This window comes from Mucor velutinosus (assembly GCF_035048745.1).
Source record: "Mucor velutinosus strain NIH1002 chromosome Unknown tig00000041, whole genome shotgun sequence".
Taxonomy (NCBI): Eukaryota; Fungi; Mucoromycota; class Mucoromycetes; order Mucorales; family Mucoraceae; genus Mucor; species Mucor velutinosus.
In genome coordinates, this window is record NW_027041905.1 from 3,965,787 (window position 1) to 3,989,415 (window position 23,629).

A 23,629-nucleotide genomic window follows, 5' to 3' on the forward strand; every position below is an offset into this window, starting at 1 on the left:
TGATCAAATTCGATGGGTTTCTAAAGCGCTGTTTGCGAATACATTGCTCAACAGTCTTGATTATATTTGTTTTGGATACTGATGCGGAAGCTACCAAATAGCATTATAAATCAGCAATAATCAGAATTCCATTTACCAATTCCACCCTTTAGTAGTGTTTCCCAAGAGAATGTGATATAAATGACGGCGTTATAGCTTTTCTAAACTGACCGCAATATGCAAGATATAAGCTTTCAATTATAACCTACGTGAATGCTATTATTCAATGCTATTTTTACATACAATAAAGTTTTACAGCTGTCATAAAAATTGCTCGCTTGTGCAACAAAACCCATTAATTTAATGTTCAGCAGCAGCAATGTCCATACATGCACATGCATTCTACATGGAAATACGACAAGTATAGTTAGCGAGCTGCTCATATCTTTTTCCTTGTGGATTTTACATACATTCGGATCGAACGATAGGCTGTTGATGCGATCGTGACATCACGTACAAGCAAGCATCTGCCTGTTATCTTTGCCATTCGAACTTCCTTATTGATGAGGAGCCCACCATGATGAAGTTGTTGCAACGAAACGTGCCTTACCACAGCGATGAGCAGATGTCTCTCTCTTTCATATGAGCCTTTATATTAATGGTATGCCTGGTATAGGCCATTCTCTTTTGAACCATCTATGTAACACTGTAATTAGAGAATCTATCTCGTTTGTGAGTGACACGACAGATTCAGTAACACAAAGCCTTAAAAAAGTCATTTAATCCGTTCTGCAGAGTAGTATAGCATCAATTCTGTTGTTCACTAAAGAGTTGATAAGCAATTTGTTATTTATTTATGTTTATTAACCATGAGAGCGTTTTAGTGAATCATTAAAGACGCTCGCTGTAAGATCTGTAAACAATAAGAACTAATCAAATGTTTGCCTCAATGTGTAATTTGTCATACCCTCTTGAATTTTGATAAGCAAAAGTTTCTCTTTATAATATGGATGTTTTATAAGCTGAGTTAATACAAAATACTTTTTTGTTAAACATTCTTGATTTCCCTTTCTTTCTCGCTTGAAATACGTATCATAAAATGTCTACGCTGCCTATGCCTCCTCCAAAGATTTTATGCCGAGTGCAAGCCCTTTATGCGTTTCATTCTGAAGAGAGCACCTGTTTGAACTTTGAACAGGGAGATCAGATAGAAGTCTTATCCAAGCTGGAATCTGGATGGTGGAATGGCTGGTAGGATAGCATGCTGGCATGCGTAATCTGATAATCTAAGCTTTAATATGCAGGTGCAACGGCCAGCGAGGATGGTTCCCTAGCAATTATGTTCAGGTTATTTCTGAAGAGATAACCGTGTTTCCAAGACATCCAGAGAAATCACTCCCGCCACATCCAGCAAACCATATGCAACAGGGAAGCAGATTCTCGATACACAGTTCAAGCAGCTCAGAAGTCAGTCGAAACAATGCTAATCTACCAGACGGCTGGACGATAAAAATGACAGATGACGGCAAGTCGTGGCTCTATTACAATGAGTACACTGGACAATCTACTACCCAGAATCCTCATCTTTTCAACTTTGATGATGCAGCAATTGACACTAGTAGACGTAGCAGCGTATATTCGAACGACGATCCACGGGAATTTAAGAATCTTCAGGAACCACCAGAAGAATTGGAGCGGAAGCCAGCCCCACCGACAGTAAAAGAAGTAAGCAATCAAACGTACATAACATCTATTTGGCACTGATTGCGGTATATAGCTCATGGATAACTGGGTTGAGAGAAAAACACCTCAAGGCAGACCTTACTTTTGCAATTTAATCACTCAAGAGACAACTTGGGATTACGACGAAATTGACACTGAAACAGGACATCTGGTATGAGCTTGTGCCCTGTTCTAATGTTACTATTCCCACCTAATTTTTGTCATACATATATTTTTTTATCCAGAAAAAGACGCAAGAAGAAAAGCAGGCATCTGATGACGATGTAGAAAGCGACGTCGATAGCGACCTCAATCAATCAAAGCATTCGTCGATCCATAAAGAGGATTCACTCATAGGAGAAGTATTTACATGGAACAAGCTTGCAACAGACATTGCATTTGCTATCCGCCAGCTTACATTATCAACACAAAAAGGCGTTTACGCAGATCTTCAGCCAAAGACTGCCATTATTGTAGAGGCTGTACGACTCATGCTGTACGCTTCTAATTCATTAGAGAAGGATTCTCTATTAATGCAAACCTCAAGCTTCCGAGAACCTAGAAGAGCTGTCATGTCATCACTATCAAAGTTGGTATTATCTGCTAAAATGGGATCCGAAATATCAGAATTCTCTTCATCAGCTGTGTTCATCTTCCAAAAGGTCCAGCGTGATGCCAACGATGTACTGGTGGCTGTGCGAAACTTTGTTACAATTTGTCAGCAGCACAATGTTACCGTGAATCCCGTGAACCCTCGGCTCTTGGATGATATCTCACAGCTGCCCTTTGAACCATCGCTCTCTTCACCACATCCTCTCAAAATCACATCAGCGACATTAAGTAACAGTGCAAGCACCTCCAGCGACGGAAAGGCCAAAAGTGCAGATCCTCCTACGCCTACGTCTCTATTACAAAAGACAAAATACCTGCTGAATCAAGACTTGGTGTCCAATTTGAAAGCATATTCTTTGCAAATTTACGGCACAACAGAAGAATTGACACAAATTGCTTGTTCCATTCTGGAAAAGCACGATGAAGCGCAAAGTGGCAAGCATTCTGACGATAAGGAACGATCTCTAGCTGTCTTTATATTCAGAACGCTCTCAAATCAGATCACTCAATACATTGGCATTTTGGACAATATTCAATTGGATGATTCGGATGGAAACACAATGCCTTCTATTCACAGCTACTTAGCGAGTCGCCAGAACCTTTATACAGCGATAGGTCATCTTTTTGGAGCCATACAAACACTGACAAACACCCATGTGGATGTGGAAAAGGCAGTGGACACAATCAGCCAAGCTATAATGAATGTAGAGACCGCCATTAAGGGTATCCAACAAAATGTCATTGAGATGGTTAATGAGCGCAAGGTTGCCATGGGGATGAGCAGAGATGATTCAGTTGCTTCTATCTTGTCCGTCATGTCTCCAACAAGCTCATCTTTTTCAGACAGAACTGCCGTTGATTCAATCGCTGAATTAGGAATGAGCACCATAGGCGCTCGTCTCACTACGGATGAAATCAGCCACGAATTCAATCCAAATGTTCGCCGCATGACCGTAGCAGACATTGCCTCACGCAGAAGACAACAGAGCATACGATCAGATGACCGAACCACGGAAATCGCCATGAATGAAAGTCTGAGCACTGATCTCAACTCGAGTGATATTGAGTTCGGCGCTGATAGCACTGTCAAAGGTGGAACACTTCCTGCTCTTGTGGAACGATTGACAGTGCATGATACTTTAGGTAATTGCTGCCCTGGAACAAAGGCTATTCAATGATGGCAACTTAACATTTTCTGTATCACATCCTTTAGACACAAACTTTATTGCCACTTTTTTACTCACGTATCGCTCTTTTTGTACCACTGAAGAATTTATCAGCCTGCTGGAGAGCCGTTACAACCTGCTCCCGCCTGAGCGACTAACTCCTGAGCAGCTTGAATTATGGACCGAGAGAAAACAAAAGCTGATTCGTCTCAGGTAGAGTGTAGCACACACAGTAATTCATGGGTAGCTGCTTATTATTGATATAGAGTCTTCAATGTGCTGAAGAACTGGCTCGAAAACTCGTACATTGATGAAGACGAGTACCTGCTGAGCCGCATTGAACACTTTACAAACACCAGCATTCGAGATTCTTCAGCGTTCGCGGCAAACCAGTTACAAAAGCTTATTCGCAGACGACTAGAGAGTGCACATGGCGAGATGAAGAAGATTGTACAAAATCCCATTTCTGGACCAGACCCTATATACCCTAAAAATGTAATGAACATCCAGCTGTTTGATACAGACCCATTGGAGATGTCAAGGCAGTTGAGCATCATGGATTTCAAGCTATATAGTAGCATTCGTCCTATTGAATGCCTGGGAAAAGCCTGGTCTCGAGATGGCGCAGATGGATCCATTGCAATGAACATCAAGCAATCTATCCAGTATTGCAACCGTCTCACAGCTTGGGTCACTGAGAGCATTCTACTACACGAGGAGAGCAAGAAGCGATCCGTTGTAGTCAAATATTGGGTCCAAGTAGCAGATGTAAGTGCGCGCCAACCGCTGAATATGTACCACCTATTCACAATTGTGTTTCATAGTACTGTCGTAGTATAAACAATTACAATACATGTATGGCAGTTTTGTCCGCTTTTGACAATAGCGCAGTGGGCAGATTGAAGAAAACGTGGATGGTATGTAGCACGTTACAATCGCAAAAGAGCCAGATACTGATAGTATGAAACAGATGACAAACAAGAGCACTATCCAAACACTAGCCCAAATCCGAAAGTTGCTTGGTGCAAACCGCAATTTTACAGAATATCGTGAGATTATCCACTCGGTCAACCCACCCTGTATACCATTTTTAGGTATATACCTGCAAGACTTGACCTTTATCGAAGACGGTAATCCAGACTATCTTCACAAGTCGAGTAATTTGATCAATTTTGCCAAGCGACAAAAGACGGCAGAGGTCATTCGAGAGCTTAAGCAGTTTCAAAGCTTTGCATACAACTTTCACACTATACCCGAGTTCCAAGACTATATCAGAGGTCAGCTAGATCAAGATAGAGATGTCGATAGACTGTATGAACGAAGCTTGAAGCTAGAGCCAAAGCAAGTAGACACCACTCCCAGCACACAAACATATTCATCGTACACCTTCTGATAACGTAACTGCACTCTATTTCTATACTAATAAAAGTATCCCTTTTGTCTGTTGATAATCTTACAATCAAAGAGTAAAATGTCCTCCCTCGTACATTTGTTATCAGCCATTTGATTGTTCCTGATGAATTAACGATAGATGGTCGGGTGCAGAATCAGTTCAACTAAGCAGGCAGGATGGTCCTTTAACCAATCAAGAGCATACATCCTGAGGGTTCAGTTTTGTTTAAATAATTTTTTGTACGAGACAGGTTTCTTTTTAGGTGGCCTTTGTATAGCTATCATGTCCACGAGAAGCACCAGCAGCAGCAGCAGCATCAACCATACAAAAGAGGTTGCACCTCTGATACCCAGCATTGCTCCTATACAATTTTTGAGGCAATCAAGTTCCATGCTAGATTTGTAACTATCATAGTTGTGAATAAATAACGCATCACTGCTAAATGACACTTTTCTTTCATTCACTCCATCTAGACCTATTAGAACTACAGCAACAGCCGTGCTATATTACCATCGCTTTAATGAATTCATGAACAGCAAAGAAAAAGTGATAAACATGGATGGAGCACTCACAGAAGAAGATGCTTTATATCGGAATGAAGAGGTAGAGCACAATCCCATATCCAGCCATCATCACAAACGCTAAACCATCAAGTAGTTGTTGACCACGACTTGCTTGCAATTGGCTTGCAAAGCAACAGAAGTGCCTAGAAAAGTAAGAGATCTCGTCAATGTTGGTTACAGGTAGATATCCCCCTGTTGATATAAACATTTGCACTCACACCGTCACTGTTAGATACTACCATCCCAAAGGCACAACATTGAACGTAGATGAGAATTATTTTAAAATGAGATCATCATTAGTGACAAGCGAGCTTTTGTTGGTTAGAGCATTGGGATTTGATTTGGAAGTGGAGCTGCCATTTGCATACTGCTTGAATGTTTTGAGAGGATTGGGATCAATTCGATATTTCATGACAGATGAAACCAAGAAGACGAGCAAAAAACACCATCATCATTCTCACACTACTCAGAAAGAAGTTTGGAAAAAGATGGAAAACGGTAATATCAGCAATGCTGTCTGTTGAGACATACTCTAAGGCTATGTTTGTAGATATGGAGCCAGAAATGAGTGCCATTGCTAGATTGGCGTGGATGTATGTTTGGGACAGGTAAGATTGACACATCTCTGAGTGGATATGCCTTCTAACAAGGATCTGCACTACGCAGCTTATGCTCCCCCAAGATTGCCCTGACTCACTCAATACCAGGCATTGGACTTGCATGCCTGTATCTTGCATTACGAACCTCTGAAGTCGAAATGTCAATGTCCATGAGTGAATATGTTGACATGTGGGGCGCTTCTGAGAATATATCAGTGCAAGCAGTGAGGGATGTTGTGACAGATCTGCTAGACTTTTACGATCATTTCCCTGACATAACCTCACCAACAATAGAGACTTGATAAAATAGCATTAAGACAGTAATTTTTATGTTTATATCTGATCAAGCAATGGATAGACTACAATACACCCATATTCTCCAATTTATGACGCTCTATATATAAAGTAATATGTAAATACGTGAACCTAGTCCTAGAAATCAATAAACTTACGAGTTTGTCTGGCATCTGCATCTTCTGCCTCGCTGTCTTCTCCATCGATATAGTCATCAATGTTGAAGTCCCGAGGAACTTCTTGTGTTTGTACAGAGGGAGCAAATGGCATGCTTCTCAGGTTATCAACAATCTTTGAACTATAAAGCACAGCATAAGTAGACATATCTCCATCGAGATCAGACTTACATGCACTTACATGATGTGATCCAGGTATTCACGAGTGTTGTGGTTGGTCATATTGTTTGATGGCACTTCTAATTTGTATTCAGGGCCATAATACTCAAAGTAATTGTTATAAGGCAACTCTTCCTGTGTTAAATCTTCTCCTACAGCCAAGCCAGTTTCAAAAGTCCATGTTCTTGCAACATTTCGAATTGTATATCCACCGCCACCCACCATCATCATAGGTATATTGAAGGATTTGATGAACTCTACACAAGAGGCATGTCCACGCATTGATAGGTTGAAGCATCCCAAACGATCTCCTGACAATGAATCACCACCGCATTGAAGCACAACAGCGCCAGGCCTATACCAGTCCATAATATGCTGAATCACAGGTTTAAACACACTTTTGTAAGTCTCATCGTCTATACCGTCTCTCAATGGCACATTAACTGCATAACGTTTGCCACTTCCTAACCCAGTATCCTTTGCAATAGCCCCATCAGTCGTCACATTCATAAAACTTTTAGACGGTAGTATACGTACTTTAATGTCGCCTGTGCCAGGAAAGAACTCTCCAAACTTGTGGAAGGAACATGTCATGACACGATCTGTTGTGTAAAACGCCTCCTCGACGCCATCACCGTGATGAACATCGATATCAACATAGAGCACACGTTGGTGATATCTGCAATACCGGGATCAGCAACTCATGCACATACATCAGATTACATACCTACCTCAGCAATTCCAAAATACCCAATACAATGTCATTCACATAACAGAAACCGGAAGCTTCAGTCTTTTTGGCATGATGGAGACCACCAGACCAATTGATGGCAATATCAGCCTCACCATTGAGCAATTTGTTAGCAGCACCTATTGACCTGTTAAAAAATCAAGTTCATTAGATGAGTATGGTGCACGTACCAATAGACCCACCGGCAGATATAGAGCAAAATTCAAACAAGCCTTCAAAGACAGGGCAATCTTCACCAACATTGACTGATGAAACGTGTGAGTCTTTGCGCTATCTGATCTATCGTTTGTGTCATCTTACATCGAGCAATGCCTTGTTCCAAACCACCATGTTGCATAGCTAGTGATTCCAAGTTGTCTGGTGTCACTGTTTGTAGAAAGTTGACATATTCATCTGAATGGAATCGAGTCATTTGATAGGCAGTGCAACGAGTGGGTTTCTAATGGTTTCGTGAGTGAGAGTCAAGGAGGGCACATAGTGCAAGGCAATTACCACAATGTCCAACTTTTTGTATAAACCGTAATTGACAACCATGTTGTGAACCATGTGCATACGCTTGGGCTTCATGTAGTGCCCTACAAAACCAGGATTAGAACGAAAGGGCGCATATCGAGACAAAAGCGTTGGTCTTTACCAGGCCCATAATTGAAATTTCCAACATCGTCTGATACAAGGAGGTGTGAATTAGGCACGATATACACAGGCATCATCCCAGCGTGAATTCACTTACGATCGTAAAAGTAAGACACTCTCTTCTTGGCACAGCTAGCTAAACTATAAGAATTCGACATTTTATCTTTTTCGAAAGAGTGAGATATGCGGAAAGGACTATAGAAGAGAGAAAAGTTTCAATGGAGAGCAAAATGAGAAGGCGGAGAAGAGAAGAGAAGGGGGAAGAGCAGCTTTCGTGATGGAATGAAGCCCAATCAACGGAAGAAGCATTGTGGACAAAGAGTCACGGACAATCGTTTATTGAAAGGATAAAGGAACGCGTAGTAGGATGCAGGATAAGGATTTTTCAGTTCAAAACTTGCCATGTTGCTCAGATTAATGATATACACAGCACGCATCAGGATTTAAAGGATTTGATTTTGTTGTGAGAGTCCATCGTAGAGATTTAAACGATAGTTCTAGGATTCCCAATGTGTGTCTCTATGAAATCAATTCATATGAGGATAGACTGCATACTAGCAATACATCGGATTACTCAAAAGGATGCAAAAACACAGCGACATTTGGGTATATTTGAGCCATGATTTCTCGCGTTAGAAGGCGCTTTAGACCTCCAGAATAGCACCATACAATTGCCTTCGACTAGCACTTACTTGCTGACACCTTTGCTCAACTTTTTTGGGACAAAAAAATCATCACCAAAAAATTGACCAAAAATTGACCAAAAAGCATGAGGTATCCCTCATGCTTTTCATCAGAAATCAAACGATCACGTTTTTGACCTCAAAAATGAAGACTTCTACTATGGCATATATGAAATCAAAATGTTTCTATCGATCCAAAGCAGCCCCTGAAATCACTTTTTATAAAATCTTGCTATGCAAAATCTCGACATTTTGGCCAAAAACGTTATTTCATATCTTTCAAGATTGCTCAATAAATTTGTTCAAAGCACCTCTTTTAATCAACACCATTGGGTGCGCCTCGAAGAGTAGTCTAAGAAAGCTTAAGGGAGTATAGGATGATCATCATAGTTCACATAGTCGAATTTTGCAAAATAGTTCGATCAAGTCGAAATTTGATCAAATATTCCCATTTCAAGGAAAAAAAAAAACGACAACAACTGAGTTTCAATTGCTTTTTGGCGGTGGCCGCTGCTTGATTGATGAAATGCCCTGCTTATGAAGGCATGTATGCGAAGTTTATCAGAAGTCAATTGCCAGTTGAAGAGTACTATAACGTGCTTTGCCCACTTCACTTTTCTCCTGACATGTGTTTTGATATATGCCAGAGTTATTGATTGCGAATGGACTAGTTACATGTAGCACCTGCTGATGCGAAATGCGATGTCGTCAAAATTGCATATGATGCTTCAAGTGCTAGCTAATTTTTAGGTTTAATCTGGAGGACTCTAATACAATGATAACGCTGCACATGCTATAAAACAATGAAAAATAGACATCTCAAACAGCGAATATGAAGAGATGTCAAATCTAAATAGCCGACTGTGATACTAACTGAGCAGTCGAGAGCTACAATTTCATATCTTCACAGAGGGTTGCTAATCCAGATGCCAATAGGTATGGAAAGAAGAGCTATTTCTTTACTAAACATCTGGATATGCAGGAAGACAATTGATGAGCATCTCAGGTTTCCTGAAAGTGAAGCAAATCCGTCAGTTGGCGAATACCTATCAACCAAAGTAAGGTTAGAAGTATAATGTGCCGTTTCAGTTGCTTCCTAGGGCATGCAAGAGTCAATGCGGTAAAATTCGGGCAGTTCAGCACTCAGATCCATATGAACTTTTATAACATTGGTATAAACTCATATATGTACCCGTTAGTATCTTTGAAAATCGCCAAACATAAAGTCTTAATACATCGTTTCTATTCGGAAAAATCACCATGGAAAAAAAATTTAATGAATTTTTGGGCATGCTTGACTTAAGCCGGAAGCTATACAGGCTATATGACATCGGAATTGTAGGGCGATAAGCCAAGGAGGTACATTGCGTACCTTGATTATTCACGCCCCGTACAATGGCCCTGATTTCACATGACTGTGTGTACTATTGCAATGTTTTGTCTTGAAAAGAGAGAGAAGAATAACATGTCGGAGGCATGATTGAAAGTAGGGGTAAATGCAATAAGCTTTGATGCAAATGTAGCTGTTTACATCGACATGTAAAGCAAGAAGAATAATGAGGTTTTTTTTTTTTTTTTTTTTTTGCTCAATTAATATAACGCGCATAAAAAAGCAATGTCTGCTACAATGGATGATCATTACGCAATGGGTATCTCACAAGCTTTTGAGTTTGACATTTCAAAACTAGAAAGTGTGAGCAGAATACCCATGACGCATATATCCTATTGTGCCTAAATATGAAAAAAAGGAGAACCCATCACTGCTCTTTTGCTGCCGAGAGAGAGAGAGAGAGAGGTCTAAAATCCAACTGATTTATCAACGTCTGGCCATTGCATAAATTACAGATTTTATATATATATATATATATATATATGCCATCGCTTACAATACCTTGTCATGCTTTCAAAACACTTTTGATAAAGGTGCATCATCTTGATTTTGCTTCCATCAATGAGCGTATTGAATCAAATCTTATCAACCTCTCTCAAATGATGTCTTGTAGAATGAAATGATCGCACAAAAGAGCCATCAAATTTGCTTGATCAGACCAATCACAACCAGCAGTGCTGTTACCTATCAATTTGCATACCGCCTTATCAGTACCTTTTTTTACACTTTGTCTTATCTCAATCTGCTTCCCTCAAGCCTATTTAATTTATATTGATTTTCTCTCATTTCCCTTCCCTTTTCATTTGCGAAAAAAACTGTAAACTTTACCAAACTGAGTACAAACTACTAGCTTTTGTATATAAATACATCTGAATCAACATTTTCAATTTGGCACCTCGTCTCTTTTCTCTTCTTTTCTCTTACATTATGCCTGATAACTCGACATTGGCTGGACCTGAAGGATCTCACACATCATATACCATTGATGCAGGAGACACAGCTTGGGTCATGATTTGCGCCTGTTTAGTTTTCTTGATGGTAAATCATTGCAGCAAATATTGCCGTGTACGACTTTTTTCCATTACCATTGCATTTACTGATCTACTTGATGATCACAGTCGCCAGCACTTGGCTTCTTCTATGCTGGTCTTGCTCGTGCAAAGAATGCATTGTCATTGATGTACTTGACAATTCTATCGGTTGCTGTGGTTTCATTTCAGGTAACCTCATCTCAATTTTGATCCAAATCAATGTGCCTGAGTTCTAACCCTATCTTATCAATTATCTCTATATAGTGGTACCTCATTGGATATTCGCTCACTTTCTCGGCAACTGGTAGCAGATTTATTGGCGATTCCGGTATGCTTAAATGAATATTTCACACCTTGATAATTTAATCTTTGTGCTTTTAGCACACTTTTTATTGCGAGGTGTTGGCATAGAACCAGCAGCAGAAGGACAGACTATTCCTGCCTCTGCATTCATGATCTTTCAAACCATGTTTGCTGCCGTCACTCCAGGTAAAATGTCACATTGGCTATCAGCAACATTTGAAGCTAATTAGACTCTATAAAATAGCTTTGGCCTTTGGATCGGCAGCCGAACGTATGTCGGTAAGATCCTGATTATCATTTTTCTTTTGTTTCCCATCACATGGCACTAATTCATTTCCATTTTAGCTTGGTCCTGCAATTTTGTTTATCTTTGTTTGGACAACTTTAGTTTATGGTAAATCCTCACTACGCTTGTTAATCTAAAGCCATTTAACTTATATCCTTCCTCTTAATCTATAGATGTCATTACAAACTGGGTTTGGGTACCTACTATAAAACCTCGATTACATCAACATGGGATTAATCACATTCATATAGGCGAGCACTGGTTGGCTCTTCCAAATGGGCATCATGGATTATGCCGGCGGTATTCCAGTTCACATCTCGAGCGGTTTAGCAGCAGGTAAATCACACAAAAGCTAGTCTATGCGTAAATATTGATTCGTATCACTTACTGATCATCCCGTTATCCAGTTGCATATGCCATGGTCCTCGGAAAGCGTCGTGATTATCATGAAAATGTAAACACCCCTCACAATGTGTCATTTGTATTTCTCGGTTTGGCTCTCATGTGGTTTGGTAAGCATTCTCTATAACGTATCACTAAGACATTGCATCTAAACATCCTCAAATTGCAGGCTGGCTAGGATTTAACGCGGGCAGTGCGCTTGCAGCAAATGCTCGCAGCGTAAACTCTCTAGTTTGCACACACTTGTCAGCTTGTACTGCTGCCGTTGTCTGGGTCATGTTGGATTATCTCAAAACTCGCAAATGGAGTATCATCGGTCTATGCACTGGGGCCGTTGCTGGGTTAGCTACCATTACGCCTGGCAGTGGATTCGTATCACCTTCAAGCTCACTTGCTTTTGGTGCCATTGGCTCCTTTGTTTGTTACATTGCTATTCATTACAAACACAAGATGCGTATAGATGATTGTCTCGACGTCTTTGGTGGTAAGACAAGATATAAACTCTCTAGCAACAAACAAAACTAAGCATATCTCGTTATATAGTTCATTATGTTGGCGGCCTTGTAGGCTTAATCTTGACGGGTATCTTTGCTCAAAAGAGTATTATTGCTCTTAGTTATCCTGTAGGCACTTTGGATGCTGATATTCCTAATGGTGGTTGGTTAGATGGCAACTGGATGCAAGTTCCTGTCCAGCTCGCTGGTATTGCTGCTGTCTCTGGCTGGTCATTTGTTGTCACGTATGTTACAAGATTCTTTCATGCAATATATACATGCAGACATACTTAACGTTCTTCTGATTTAGTTACATCATCCTGCTTGTTATCAACAGAATTCCTTCTCTTTACCTGCGTCTAGCTGATGAAGACGAAATCATTGGTACTGATTGGGCTGAAATGGGTGAACGTGCCTATGCCTATATTCCTTTTGACGAAGAAATGAACACACCCACACGCACAAGCAATGACAGCAACAGTGAAACCAACGACGAAAAGAATAACCCTCGCTTGAACAGAATCAAAAAATTGCTCATGGTTGACCGCACCACTGTTATCAAGGGCGTTCCTGATCTCATCGAAGAACCAGTGTTAGACTATGGTCAATCCAAAGATCTGGGGGCTTATTCTTTGGGCAAGACTACTTCTGCACATGCTACTGGTGGTGATCTCTTACAAAAGGCATCCGCTAAAATGAGAGACGAACAGCAAGAGCGCGAGCCTGTTCATTTTGATGATCATCCCATGTCAGTCCAATACCAGAGCAAAGGCAGCGATGCTATTCAAGTGGCTAGTACAAGCAGTAGCCCACCCACTTCCAGCAGCAGTAGTAACAACTCTGATAGAACCAAAAAGTAACTGCAATACTAGAGTCCCAACATGCCATCCAACAACACCCAATTGTATATTTTCCACTTATTTCTCCCACATCTACATATTCCATTTCATTCATATAGTATAAATAAAATTTAAACTGTTAGTATTAACATTCTACGCGTATATCATTTGGTAACACTCAAAAAATTGGTCCTATTGCAATGACTTTGGACTAGATCCTCAAGGTTACAAGTTCAGATAATTTACATATGGCAACTTCCTGAGCTGTTCATTCCAGCATAAACGTTCGCCTTGAACGTGATGTATGCACTGTAATTTCCTTTCCCAAAGAAGTATTAATCTTCTCTAGTGCAAATCAACTGAACCACATCTGTCAAATTGTCTACCCACACTCAATTAGCTCATATCTTGGTATATGTCGATCCGCTACTGTTATGCAGTTCGTGATACTGTTTTATCTCCGGGCACATTCTTCTGGTACTCAAACTGTAAACATACTTTGTGCCTGAAATGACAGGGAAACCGATCAACCAGTATGGATTGCAACATGCCTTCTTCTGCTTCAACGCGGAAAAAACAGCCTTCATTTATATATCTTGCGTTTTAAACATTGCAATCAACTCAAAAATATGTTTTGATTTGATAATATTGAAAATTTTAAATCAACATGGACCAGGAATGTTGTTAATTTTGAGCTGCACCAATTTTAAGCTTGATACTTGCAATCGTTAAATATATTTCAGCTTGTTCTTGGAGATGAGATACCTTGAATAATATACACCCAACAATAAGCCATATAACAAACAAGCTGTAGTGTTTGACACCATTTCACAATGATACCACATTTCAACAATTTCCAATGTATGCCCAAATAGCAACAAAAGTTTCTCAATCCAGGCATAATCTCAACGTGAATACCCAGATATTATGAATGGTTCAGTGTGAAATATCTCCCTTTTTCCCAGTTAAAAACGGATATGACAGTAAGCAAACACTGGGTATCATCCATTTTATTCTTTCTCTCTCTTTTCTCTTTCTTTAAACCGCCTGTATCATGTCAATTAAGCCAACCAGATCAATCTTGGTTGATCTGTCGAGTTCTCAGGGCAAGCAATACCCTCTAGAATCTCTCAGAGCACATTTCATGCGTCCGCTCGCCACCATCACGCAAACAGATTATGTCACATCTACCATCACTGCATCCAGCGTACCTGAACCAACGACGACAGACATAGTACCTGAAAGAAACAATCATATTTACGCTGAAGATGTGTGGGAGCACCGTATACATCGGTACCTGCCAGTCATTCTGGCATTTGCCATCATTGGTATATTGACTGTGCTAGGAAGTCTCATCTACTTGGCATACCGTCTCTACCAAGCTTCAGTTCAACGCCGCCGCCGCCGCCGCCAGCAAGCCGAAAATGATAGCCATAATGATGAGGAAAAGAAAGCGATTAGCCCAATTTCGGCTACATTATCCAGCATCATCCCGTGGCTAGCTATACCATCTCCCACTAGGCATCCAACGGACACAGAGGAACCTTATATCGACTTTCAACCACAACAGCGAGAGCCTATTCGATTTGAAAAGTCGGATTTAAAGCGCATCATGGACGACGATATATCATCTTCCACTAGACGACCCTCGTTAGCACCTTCATGGCTGGCCAAATTGCTGCCCAACAAATTCTCTACCACGCTTAGCTTTTCAGGGCCATCACGACGCCACATGTCTCTGCCAATTCTCTTCTCTGGCAACGAACGCCAAGCCATTGACAACCTCAACATACCCATCTCTTCTACATTTGTGCCTATTGACAAGTCATCGCTGACATTGGTGCCTCGCTCTGAGATTTGGCTTGATCCCCATCGACGACGAGGCGTGGATGAATTAGACATGTGGGAGAGGAAGAACAGCGGCACCGAAATCCAAACCATTGCAGTGCCAGAACCACAGCCCATGTGGCGCTTCCCCTCACAACAGAATGTATATCCAGACTCACCAGAATCATTTGAGCGAAGGTATTCTCTGCCAGACAGAAGATCCGTCCATATAGACAGTAGGAGACACTCTATCAGCCATCGCTCATCCACCACCACAATGCAGGAGCCCAACCGACCGAGCCGTAGTACATCCGATGTAGGTTGATTGTGCTATATATAAGCCTAACGTACTAATTTGAGAATGCTATTCATAGTCTATCAAGTACATGTTGGACGAGTTAGTGCACCCCTCTACTTCTGATGCGACTCATTATACTCCATCATCAAAAAATGAGAGTCAAGATGACTTTTCCAAGTATAAAATCACTGTCAAGCTACCCAAACCAAAGCAGGGCGGTGTGAGTGATGTGCGACTTGCTAGACAAGCTTTGGAAACCAGCCGACTCAAGAACAGCAGTAGTCAATGGCTGCATTCCTCTGGAAGCAAAAGTTTCTAATATTCTAATATCTATACTTTATCTATAATCCCATCTATACTATCTCTCTTCAAAGAAAAAAATAGCATGCTATCTTGTAATTCTAACACTTCTCTCCCTCTCTATTCCCAAATAAAATACAATCCAATGTTTTGTACAGACAAGAGATCTATTAGGTCAATGCGGGAGCCCCTCACAGAGCCAAAGTAGCGGGCACGTAATTAGTAGACGCTTGTTTGATTTGCAGATGAATAGACCTTTTCCGAAAATGTATCACAGTTAATTTTACCTTTTTCTCTATTAAAGCTTCATAAATTCGAGTTGGATCTTTGCTACAAGTTAGAAACAAAGCAACTCAATGCCACCTACAAGCAAGCCAACTACTCCATCAGCAGCACCAATACCAAGTGGCATTCCAGATGTCTTTATCATAGATGAACAAAAGATTCAGCCAAACGAAAATACAGAAAAGCAAGAGCTTTATGTGCTGCAGTGGTTAGCTCAAGTTGAACGCGAAAGCAAAGCAGTTGATGTAGTAAGTGTCTTGGAGAGCCTGGCGCATAGCATCAAGTGGGACTCACACACCAGTGATATAGGAAACCTTGAAAAAGGCACAGCCCATCATAGAAAAGACACTGTTTCGACTGATATCGCTCGCCACAGCAAAGCCAAGACGGCCCATTCGCTTTTTGATAGGAAGATGCTATGTGATTCTTTACACCAGAGGCGATACAAGGACACTGTTTGACTCGGTGACAGCATTGCATAGCTTGATAGGTGCCAACAAGAACATTGACAAGGAAACTAGAATGTAAATTGGCAAGCGACATGAAATGCGCATAAAAAAGACTCATTCCTATTTTGCGTAGTGCTGCTATTGCTACAACTGGTGCCATCATGGGCACATCAGGCGGAAAGGTAAGGTTTTGCGTAGGTGTGTGTGTGTGTGTGGATTTCTTTAGATGGCTCATTTACTATGCATAGATTCTATCCTTGTTTGCAGAGACGGCCTTGATATTTCTCAAAGTGCTCAAAAGCAGCAGTGTATGTCAGCATATACAACATGGAGCTGACATCGATACACTAACACTCCCAATATAGAGTTCCTTATTACTGAGATTAGAGACGATTACAGCATTCACACTACTCTTGAAAGGCGCAGGAAAAGCAGCGACAGACCAAATTTTAAAGGATTTGATGAAACAATTGCGAAATGGACTAGTCGACAAAGCACTGGTGGTGCGAGTTGCATCAGCTCAGGTGAGATGACCATTATTATAAACATCTAGTCAATGGGAATGTCTGACGCCTATCTACATAGTGCATGCAAGCAGTCATTCAACATGCAACGCAAACATTCACTCAGCATGATATCGAGGGATTATTACAGCACTGCTTTAAAGCATTTGACAATTCCACTTTTCCAGTACGTCGAGCCATAGCATCGCTGTGCGCCACGCTACTTGTCTTTACGCAATCACAAGCCACAGTGGACCCCAGCAAACCCAACGTAAAGCACGCATCGACAGGCGAGGGACCGAAAAAGACAGAGGAAGCGCTGGGCAAAGGAGTGACACTGATGTCGATTGAGGAAATGCTGGGCCAATTATCGTCCTGCTACAACCGACTGAATGGACCGCGAGAGCTGAAAACAGGCATCATTGAGATATACGCTACACTGTTCGTCCTGTTAGGCACTGAATTTGTCGAGGCCAACTATGCTGTCATCACCAAACACATTCTGTGCGAGATATTGGATCCAAACAAAATCGGCACGGCTTCAGAGGGGGCTTATTTGCGATCTCAGGTTAATTTCTTGCTTCACCATACGATTGGGAAAAGATTGTTGAGTGAGCAGGGTCAAGCCAATGCGATTCGATTGCTGGTCAGTAACTGGATCAAGAAATGGCCCCCTCTGATGGCTAATCAGAATGCTCCAAATAAAGACATTTTGATCTGTGTCACCAACTTGGTCTCTGAGCTGGTGTGTGAGTTGGAAGGAGCCTCCTGTTCCGTGCAGGTAGATGCGCATTGGTACTAATGACGAGAATTACTGTACTCACACCTAGTCCTAGGACGTATTAGTAGAACCGCTGTTTGTGCTATTGACACACACCAGTTTCTCGGTGCAAATGGCTGCTGTGTGGTGCATTCGATGTGTCTGCAATGCCTTGCCTACCAACCTCCTAAATTTACTGCCCAAATCTCTCAATTTGCTCGAAAAGAACCTTGGAAATCTGACAAATCAGGCCACGACGGTCAAGGTATTCCAGCGCACCATTGCCTATTCTTACACGGTGGCAGCCATCATGAGCGTATTTCCAGCCCATCCCATCTACACCTCGTTCGAATTGAGTGCCAGGGCCATGGCGCTTGCAAACCAACTGATCAAGCAGACCAACAAGGACCCCAAGATTGCCAGTGTGCAGGTACAGGTGGCATGGACATTAATTGGATCCATCATGTGTTTAGGGCCTAATCTGGTCAAGATCCACTTGCCTCAGCTGCTGTTGCTATGGAAAAGCACATTGCCTAAACCCACTGGTAAGGAAGCCAACGCCATTCGATCCGAGCCAGAATGGTCCCTCTTGTTCCATACGCGCGAGTGTGTCACTGGCTCCATCTACAGCTTCTTGGCCCATAACAGTCAATCACTGGTAACATTGGACATTGCAAAGAGAATCGCTGCCTTGTTGAACAACACACTGGCGTTTTTACAAACAGCACCGGCTACATTTACTGCTACCACCATGTCGCCTTGCACACCTTATGAAACACGACTGATTGACCAATTCTACTCGTTGAGACGACGTATCTTTCAATGCTTCATCACTATCCGACCACTGTTATCCACCTACGAATCATCGCTCAGTAGTCTGCTTCGAAATTCGCTGTCTGTGTTTACAGAGCCTGATCGCATCTCGCCTTCGTCAGGCGCTCATCACCAAGTAGCAGCGACTGTACCCGGCCAATTTGTGAGTGTATGGAACACGGCTGATGGACATGGCTATGGCGTGACAAGTAAGATGCAAGGCTACCATGTGGACGTAGCCTCTCAAAGCGAAGACGGCAGCGACGAATCTACCAACTCGGGCAAGGAATGGATGACCAAAGACAGATTCGAGCGTATTGAAGAGCTGCTTGAGCGACCCGTGATTGGCTCTCTTGAGCTGGATCCATTTTATGCGTATACCAACATCACCAACTACGATAGTGGCACATCGCAGCAGCAGCAAACACAACAGCAATCACTGCACAGCAAGAACAAGTATGTGATTCCTCAGCCAGTATCTCCCTCTACCTCCTATATTAATGCCAGTATCGAACTGTTTGCCACGCTGTTTGCTAATCAGCCAGCACCAATTCAAGAATCCACATTTGAGCTCATGGTCAAGGTCGTCAAGGACCCCAAATTAGAAAAGAACTCGCCCAAGAGAGCAGCCGTGTTGGTCAATATCGTGGTGGCTTTACTAGGCGCTTTCAAAAACATCATGGCGTTTTCGAAAAAAAGAAAAGGAGAGTCTATCGCCTTTAGTCCTCGTGCCACTCAACTTGCGCAAGAGATCCTGATGGAAGTTGTGATCCACCCTGATCCCTACTTACGAAATGCGGCAAGTGAGACCATTGGCCGTCTTACATCCATTGTGGGCGGTTCCTTTGTAGCAGCACAAATGCAATTACTGGTGGATTTAGTCGTATCTAATCGTGATCCTGATGTGCGCGCAGGCTGTGCTCTTGCTATTGGCTACATTTACACTCACGTAGGTGGTATGGCTGCTGCTGCTCATTTGAAGACTATTGTTGGGATACTGCTATCATTGAGTAGCGATCCTCATCCTGTGGTTCATGCTTGGGCATTGGAGGCCATGGCAATGACAGTCAGTGCTGCTGGTCTCATGTTCTCTGGCTACGTTAACAGTACACTGGGCATGGTTGCCAAGCTGTACCTAAGCGAGACACATGAACCTGGAAGTGGCTCCGTTGCGGTGACCAATGCCGGTATGTCTGTTGGATTCACGGCCTATCAAGAGTTTGGCCGTATCATTTACGAGCTGATTGGCACACTGGGTCCTGAACTGCAAGCGTCTTCCAAAGTAAGAGAGCTCTGTCTCAACATGGTGGAGGAACTCAAGCTAGAGCCTGATGAACGTGTCAATGTGGAAGCCATTCGTTGTATTCAGCACTTTTTGATGTTTGCACCCAAATTCTTAGACACGCGTGAGCTTGTGCCTTATCTCCAGAATCAAATCACCAGTCTCCACCTGCCACTCAAGAAGGCAGCCGTAACTTGCTTATATCAGTTAGTGCAGCGAGATTCAGAGCTTGTGTTCAAGGCAGCTCAGCCTGGACTAGATACTGAACTGTTCAAAATGCTGGATACAGATCCTCAACTGTCAGATGTGAAGAATGTTATTCGAAGCTGGTTACAAGAAACTGCAGTAGCAGAGCCCTCCATCTGGGTCAACATCACTAAGCGTATTGTCACTGGATCTAGTGGCAGTGCAGGTGCAGTCGATGGCGCTGTAAAATCAGCACCTACAGTAGCCCGTGAGCGTAGCGCATCAGATGAAGCAGATGACGACGATGATTTTGGCGATGACGATGCGGATGGATTTGTAGATGATGAGGACAATGCCGATATTGCCACTACGGTCGCTGATGCTTCTGGCATCACAGCAAAGCTATCTGTCAATGTAGAGATCCCACCTCGATGGAGAACACAGCTATTTGCGCTCGAATGTCTGCAGCAGACCATAGAATTGATCTACGCAAGCGGTATTCGTGAGCACTTTGATTTGATTCTGGCTCGTAAACGCAGACAGCAAGCTGGCCTAGGCGATTTCCTAGTGTTCCGTGTGCCTGATTTGATTCGCTTGTCATTCACTGCTGCTACTGCTCACGTCAATGAATTGAGATTAGCAGGCATTAACTTGCTCAAGGTGGTCATTGAAAGGTTTTCACACACGCTAGATGCTGATTTAGAAGATATGTTGCTGTTGGAGCAGTACTCTGCCCAGATTGGTGCTGCTCTGACGCCTGCATTTGGCGCTGACTCGTCATCCGAGATCGTATCCGCTGCTGTACGCGTATGTGCTATCTATGTAGGTAGCGGTATTGTCAAGGATCTGTACCAGCTGGGCCGTGTCTTGAAGCTGCTGATCTCTGCCCTGGACCGATGCAAAGGTGAATCCAAACTAACTGGTGTAGGTGAAGTGAAGGATCTCAGTCCGCATGCCTCTGTTATGGTCAAGCTGTCTGTGCTGAACGCTTGGGCTGAACTTCAGGTAGCAAGCCAAAAGCAGGCCTATCTGAAGCAGGTGCTGCAACCCAATCTCGCTGTGCTGAGTCCCATGTGGCTGCGTGCGCTGCAAGACTATGCTCGTATTCGTTTGGAATCTGATATTGTGGCCTTATCCAGTCGCTCGACAGACCGAATTCAAGCTTCTTCCAACAGCGGTATTGACTCCATGTACTCTGCTGCTACCAAGGACGTTGTGCTGCCCTATTACCGCAGATCCTGGCTCAAGATCATGGAGGCTGTGGCCACGCTGATTGAAACGAGTGCGCCATCCATGACAGAAGCTATTAACAGCAATCCTGATTCTGAGCAATCAGAGGACCATCCTTCAAATCTGTTTTACATCTTGTTTGGTCTGTGCATGGAAAGCCTGTCTCGCATCTCTAGTTCCAGCAGCAACAAGTACGACAATTCTACCATTCCCATCTGCCTGCGAGCCCTGCGTACATTTGTGCAGCCTTCACTTGCTGGCAAGCAGTTTGTGCCCAAGTCTGTGTTTCTAGAATTGATGAATGTGTTTGACCGTTTGATTCAAACAGAAGGTTATCGCATCCAGCTCATTATTATCGAAATCATACAAAGACTGATTCAGTCGTACGGCACAGCATATCTGTGCAGTGATTTGGAAGGTGAAACTGACTATCACATCATGGACGTAACACTGGACCCAGACGCCTTTCCTGCCACGGCCAAGCTGTATTACTTGCTGCGACTCTTGATCAACGTCTTTTTGCAAAGCGTGCCCAAACTGTCCAACAAGCCTGCCTCGTCTCGTCGCTCAGCGCATGGTTCAAGAGAAAACCTGCCCTTATTGTTAGGCCCTTCCCTAGACACGCTTACTCTCCTAGTCGGCATCACACCCAAGAGCTACAAGGTGGATTTGCTGGCCATTTGCTTTTACATCTTTTCTGAAATTCTGACAGAAATCAAGTTTGAGACTACCTTGGCACCCAGAGTTCTAGTCTCTCTCAAGGCTGTCTTCCATAATTTTGAATCAGATTTGACCACTGACGATGTCAATTCCTTGTCAAGAGTGACATGTGCCATCATTCATACCCTGCTGGATGATTTCTTTGAGTGAGTACCCACGCACAGCATAGCATAGCCGCTGTCAAATGCTAATAGAGCTCATTCGATAGGATCAAATCTGTTGCATCGCAAAAGAACAGACTATTGGCTGTCGTGTTGATTATGACAGGTTGTCCATCAGCTACATTGAGAGACGGAGAAGGCATCAATGTGTTTGTGAATACACTCAAACAATCGTTAGCATGCGATGATGTAGAGGTAGGCATTACATGGTAGTCCAAGCGGCAGTCGTACTCATTGTTTGAATAGCTCTCAATCACTGCTCATCAATGTCTTCGCAATTTTATCAGTCTACCAGAAAAGAAGAGCAGTGTTCCTGCATTGGCTAGTCTGGGACAAGCAATTGTCACCTTGACACTGTCTTTTATTATAGAGCGGATACTTAGATTCAAGGAGAGCAAGAATACGCTGACTGATGTATCACTCACAGAGCTGAATGAAGATACCAAAACCTTGCTTTCATTACTCGCGGGTGTCTCAGAGAATCAAAGTAAGCTTGAGCCATGAGGGATGAAGGATAGCAGGGTCACTGACTTATCTTACTACAGAACCACTGGTGTTAAGCGTAATTCTGCCAACATTAACCTATTTGTTGGATAATCCACCTTATAGTGGCCGCGAAACCAAGGTGCATGAGGCTATACTAGCTCATTTGCTGACTATTGCAACCAGCACACCTGCTGTGTTCCGCGATACGGTATCGAAGCTGCCCAACAACGTGAAAACCAAATTAGAATCTGCTATGCGCTATAGCATCTTGGCTAGTCAAGAACAGCAGCAGAAGCAGCAGCAAAAGGAGCAGCAAATGAGAGCAGCCTATGAAGATAGTAAGCAGCCTACCATCGCTCTTAAAATGGACTTTAGCAACTTTGGATAAAGGCCATCATGCACGCATTTTATTATTTGAAGATATGCAAATCCTTATGCTTTTCCAAAACACTATACTACATACCTATCCAAGATTTAACTAATATGCCACTTTCCAGTAAATAAACAACTATTCTTTTCACTACGAATAATTGCAATCGTTGATAGATCCAAAACTATGGCACAAGCTTCATGTCATATTTACAAGCATATCTTAAAAAAACAGTACCTAATACGCCTACGCTTCATCGTATTGTCAGGATTTAATTCCGTAACCGTGAGCATTTCAACCTTCTACCTGTATGTCTTGCAATGGTACAAGGTTTGTTTCAATTCAGAATTGCCTCTTTTACAGGTGCTATTATACAATTCATTTTTAGTAGACGACATCATCTGAATTCATGGAGTTTCTGAAAGACATACAGGGTGACAGACGAAATATGTCATCTTGCGCATTATCTTGATCTGACGGATTT

General features: G+C 42.4%; 6 protein-coding genes across 6 annotated transcripts; 5 read left to right on the plus strand and 1 right to left on the minus strand.

Moving 5' to 3' along the window:
• Positions 1-1,078: 1,078 nt before the first annotated feature.
• On the plus strand, positions 1,079-4,872 carry ATC70_001501 (uncharacterized protein; the record flags this gene model as incomplete). Its single annotated transcript, XM_064820896.1, has 8 exons — positions 1,079-1,230; positions 1,284-1,704; positions 1,757-1,873; positions 1,947-3,456; positions 3,527-3,692; positions 3,746-4,247; positions 4,304-4,396; positions 4,450-4,872. 8 exons carry the CDS (start codon positions 1,079-1,081, stop codon positions 4,870-4,872), a joined length of 3,384 nt encoding a protein of 1,127 aa, XP_064684816.1.
• Positions 4,873-5,154: 282 nt separating this feature from the next.
• Positions 5,155-6,336, plus strand: ATC70_001502 (uncharacterized protein; the record flags this gene model as incomplete). The annotated part of the gene is made up of 6 exons (XM_064820897.1): positions 5,155-5,273; positions 5,346-5,475; positions 5,530-5,615; positions 5,668-5,933; positions 5,986-6,043; positions 6,102-6,336. 6 exons carry the CDS (start codon positions 5,155-5,157, stop codon positions 6,334-6,336), a joined length of 894 nt encoding a protein of 297 aa, XP_064684817.1.
• A 57-nt stretch (positions 6,337-6,393) lies between these two features.
• On the minus strand, positions 6,394-8,205 carry MTG2 (GTPase of the mitochondrial inner membrane that associates with the large ribosomal subunit; the record flags this gene model as incomplete). Its single annotated transcript, XM_064820898.1, has 10 exons — positions 6,394-6,428; positions 6,487-6,626; positions 6,686-7,140; positions 7,201-7,342; positions 7,395-7,533; positions 7,585-7,659; positions 7,715-7,853; positions 7,907-7,989; positions 8,049-8,078; positions 8,145-8,205. 10 exons carry the CDS (start codon positions 8,203-8,205, stop codon positions 6,394-6,396), a joined length of 1,299 nt encoding a protein of 432 aa, XP_064684818.1.
• Positions 8,206-11,047: 2,842 nt separating this feature from the next.
• RPP0_1 (ribosomal protein P0 (A0) (L10E)) lies at positions 11,048-13,496 on the plus strand (the record flags this gene model as incomplete). Its single annotated transcript, XM_064820899.1, has 12 exons — positions 11,048-11,158; positions 11,239-11,340; positions 11,416-11,479; positions 11,533-11,640; positions 11,699-11,733; positions 11,800-11,848; positions 11,914-11,936; positions 11,992-12,076; positions 12,148-12,252; positions 12,312-12,626; positions 12,686-12,881; positions 12,947-13,496. 12 exons carry the CDS (start codon positions 11,048-11,050, stop codon positions 13,494-13,496), a joined length of 1,743 nt encoding a protein of 580 aa, XP_064684819.1.
• A 1,033-nt stretch (positions 13,497-14,529) lies between these two features.
• On the plus strand, positions 14,530-15,919 carry ATC70_001505 (uncharacterized protein; the record flags this gene model as incomplete). The annotated part of the gene is made up of 2 exons (XM_064820900.1): positions 14,530-15,618; positions 15,677-15,919. 2 exons carry the CDS (start codon positions 14,530-14,532, stop codon positions 15,917-15,919), a joined length of 1,332 nt encoding a protein of 443 aa, XP_064684820.1.
• A 337-nt stretch (positions 15,920-16,256) lies between these two features.
• On the plus strand, positions 16,257-23,163 carry ATC70_001506 (uncharacterized protein; the record flags this gene model as incomplete). Its single annotated transcript, XM_064820901.1, has 10 exons — positions 16,257-16,433; positions 16,495-16,709; positions 16,768-16,816; positions 16,883-16,942; positions 17,000-17,158; positions 17,220-17,918; positions 17,974-22,274; positions 22,337-22,484; positions 22,536-22,776; positions 22,835-23,163. The coding sequence occupies 10 exons, from the start codon at positions 16,257-16,259 to the stop codon at positions 23,161-23,163; spliced, it is 6,378 nt and encodes a 2,125-aa protein (XP_064684821.1).
• Positions 23,164-23,629: the final 466 nt, after the last annotated feature.